Raw genomic sequence first — 2616 nt, forward strand, 5'->3', positions numbered from 1 at the left:
TAAACCTGGAGGGTGAGGGGGACGTCATGCCAACAGTCACCATGGGCACCTGAGACGGTGACACGCAGCTTGGGAAAAGCCAGCGGCTGCCCGGAGCCCACGCTTACCCCAGCCAGGTCAGGTTCAAGCTTGCCATTTGGAAATTGGCATCAGGTTCTCCTAATGGCTCAACGAAACGCCTGGTCCAAGAGTCCCTTCCGAACATGAGCAACGAGATCAGCGCTGTCCACTGGGAAGGGGTTACGGAGGCAAATCCTGTAGCATTTTTAGCTTTAAAGATGAAACTCCCCCCTCACATACCCCCTAGCGTTTCCAATGAGCATGAGGGGCGACTCTTGTGAAGCTGCATTCATGAGGCTTGGCGGGCTCTTGGAGATTCCAGGCAAGATGCAGCCGTGCCAGATCTTCCATTAAATCAAAGCACACACCGGGGTTACCTGGTTGGGTGGCTTTCTGGCTCTATGATTTGGATACAGAAACAAGAAGCCACACTGGGGACGTCTGTGAAAGTCTAACGCACATTGAGAAGTGTGTCAGGACTAGGAGGCGGGGCTTGTTACTGTCGAGAGCAAACCCTCCTGGGCCAGCTTTTTGTCTCTGCTCCCAATCTCTCGGCATTCCAGAGAGGCCAGACAACCTCACAAGGCCTTTTCCTTAATTTCCACGATATTCTGTTCCAAAGTCGCGCCCGCCTGCTTCAGCTCTTCACACTTCGCCTTCAGCAGACTGCAGGCCTTCTGCAGCCGCTGGTTCATCTCTACGTAAGAATGACTCTGCTGGTACAGGCGCTCGCTCTTCACTTCAGACTCCTCCTTCTTCCTAGGGGCTGGCAAGTCTGGGGAGGGGAAATGTGGGGGGAAAAGACAGAGAATAACATGAATGTAAAAGGGGTAGTAGTCTCTTCATGTAAAGCTAAGCTACATTTTGGATCAGGTACACCTTCAGGTCTGTTTATAGCCTCAAAACTGGCACAGCACAGGTAGCGGCAGGGGATGTTTCCCTACCATGCTCTGACCAATGCGCCTTACTTACGAACAGGGGAGGACACCTGTACAGGTGAAAGGGAAGGTCAGTCTCCAGGCCCCATGAAGTCTATGACTTCCCTGAAAATATGTCAACAAGAGCACCAATCACAGCTGTGGATTTTGGGCTATAAAGAGGTGTCCCCCAAGAACAGGACTGAGACCCAGCAATTCATGTCACCCAAGCCAACAAACTGGCAAGATGGCAGCTTTCTGGGCTAATTTGTGCAATGCTCGCTGATGGAGATTTTATAACATAGGTAGGATTGGAGTGGACAGAGACAGGCTCCCATCGTCTGGTAGATTTCATACAGAACAGGTCATGGAGATTCCTGGGGCAAAGGGCTGGGATGCATTCTCCTACCTTTACTGGACTCTGCTAGAAGGACAAACATGGGATCGGATGGCTGGGTGCTCCTGACGTCCTCAAGGATCTGTTCCACGCTGGGTGGTTCAGGCCGGCTCGGCAGAACCACCCGCTTCTTGCCTTTCGAGCTCATAACTCTCCCGTCTCATAAACGGGCATCCTGGAGTGGGCATGAAGAGAATAAGGAGTAAGTGACTTTCCTGCCTGCTGAGATAATGCTGCTGCCCCCCACCCCCAATGACTAGATATATACCCTTTATCCCTGCCCCCACAACTCATACTGTATATCCCATGCCCCTATTCCTATACTCCCTGCTCATGTCATATATCCCATGCCCCCATTCCCACCCCACCCCCACATACCCCCAACCCCCATTCCCACCCACCCCCGCTCGTACTGCATATCCCCCACCCCTGTTCTCACCCCTGCTCCTACCGTATATCCCCGCCCCCAACCCCCCACTCATACCATATACCCTCTGCTCCCCATTCCCACCCACCCCGCTCCTACCGTATATCCCCCGCCCCCGTTCCTACCGCATATCCCCTGCCCCCATTCCCACCCCCCATACCATAAACCCCCACCCCCATTCTCACCCTTGCTCCTACCGCATATCCCCGCCCCCAACCCCCCACTCATGCCATATACCCCCTGCTTCCCATTCCCACCCACCCCATTCGTGCCGTATATCCCCCGCCCCCGTTCCTACCGCATATCCCCTGCCCCCATTCCCAGCCCCATACCATAAACCCCCACCCCCATTCTCACCCTTGCTCCTACCGTATATCCCCTGCCCCCATTCCCAGCCCCATACCATAAACCCCCACCCCCATTCTCACCCTTGCTCCTACCGCATATCCCCTGCCCCCATTCCCAGCCCCATACCATAAACCCCCACCCCCATTCTCACCCTTGCTCCTACCGTATATCCCCTGCCCCCATTCCCAGCCCCATACCATAAACCCCCACCCCCATTCTCACCCTTGCTCCTACCGCATATCCCCGCCCCCAACCCCCCGCTCATACCATATACCCTCTGCTTCCCATTCCCACCCACCCCGCTCCTACCGTATATCCCCCGCCCCCCCTCATACCATATACCCCTCGCTCCAGTCCCCATATCCCCGCTCCCGTTCTTTTCCCCTCCCCCCAGAACGGACGCGCCCACCCAGACGTTCACCTGATCGCGGCTCCCGGACCCCGCCCCGGCCACCGTATGCCCTGCC

General features: G+C 55.8%; 1 protein-coding gene across 3 annotated transcripts; it reads right to left on the minus strand.

Annotated features, from left to right (window-relative positions):
- Positions 1-633: 633 nt before the first annotated feature.
- On the minus strand, positions 634-2616 carry C24H19orf25 (chromosome 24 C19orf25 homolog). 3 transcript variants are annotated; one of them, XM_065422100.1, is made up of 3 exons: positions 2571-2616; positions 1387-1549; positions 634-835 (listed from the first exon to the last, which is right to left on the minus strand). In XM_065422100.1, exons 2-3 carry the CDS (start codon positions 1520-1522, stop codon positions 639-641), a joined length of 333 nt encoding a protein of 110 aa, XP_065278172.1. In that variant the 5' UTR covers positions 1523-1549; positions 2571-2616; the 3' UTR covers positions 634-638. The 3 variants fall into 3 exon arrangements, with proteins under 3 accessions (XP_065278172.1, XP_065278174.1, XP_065278173.1); XM_065422102.1 differs by lacking the exon at positions 2571-2616 and adding an exon at positions 2492-2541; XM_065422101.1 differs by lacking the exon at positions 2571-2616 and adding an exon at positions 2485-2516.

The sequence above is a fragment of the Emys orbicularis genome, chromosome 24, assembly GCF_028017835.1.
Source record: "Emys orbicularis isolate rEmyOrb1 chromosome 24, rEmyOrb1.hap1, whole genome shotgun sequence".
In the NCBI taxonomy this organism is placed as follows: domain Eukaryota; kingdom Metazoa; phylum Chordata; order Testudines; family Emydidae; genus Emys; species Emys orbicularis.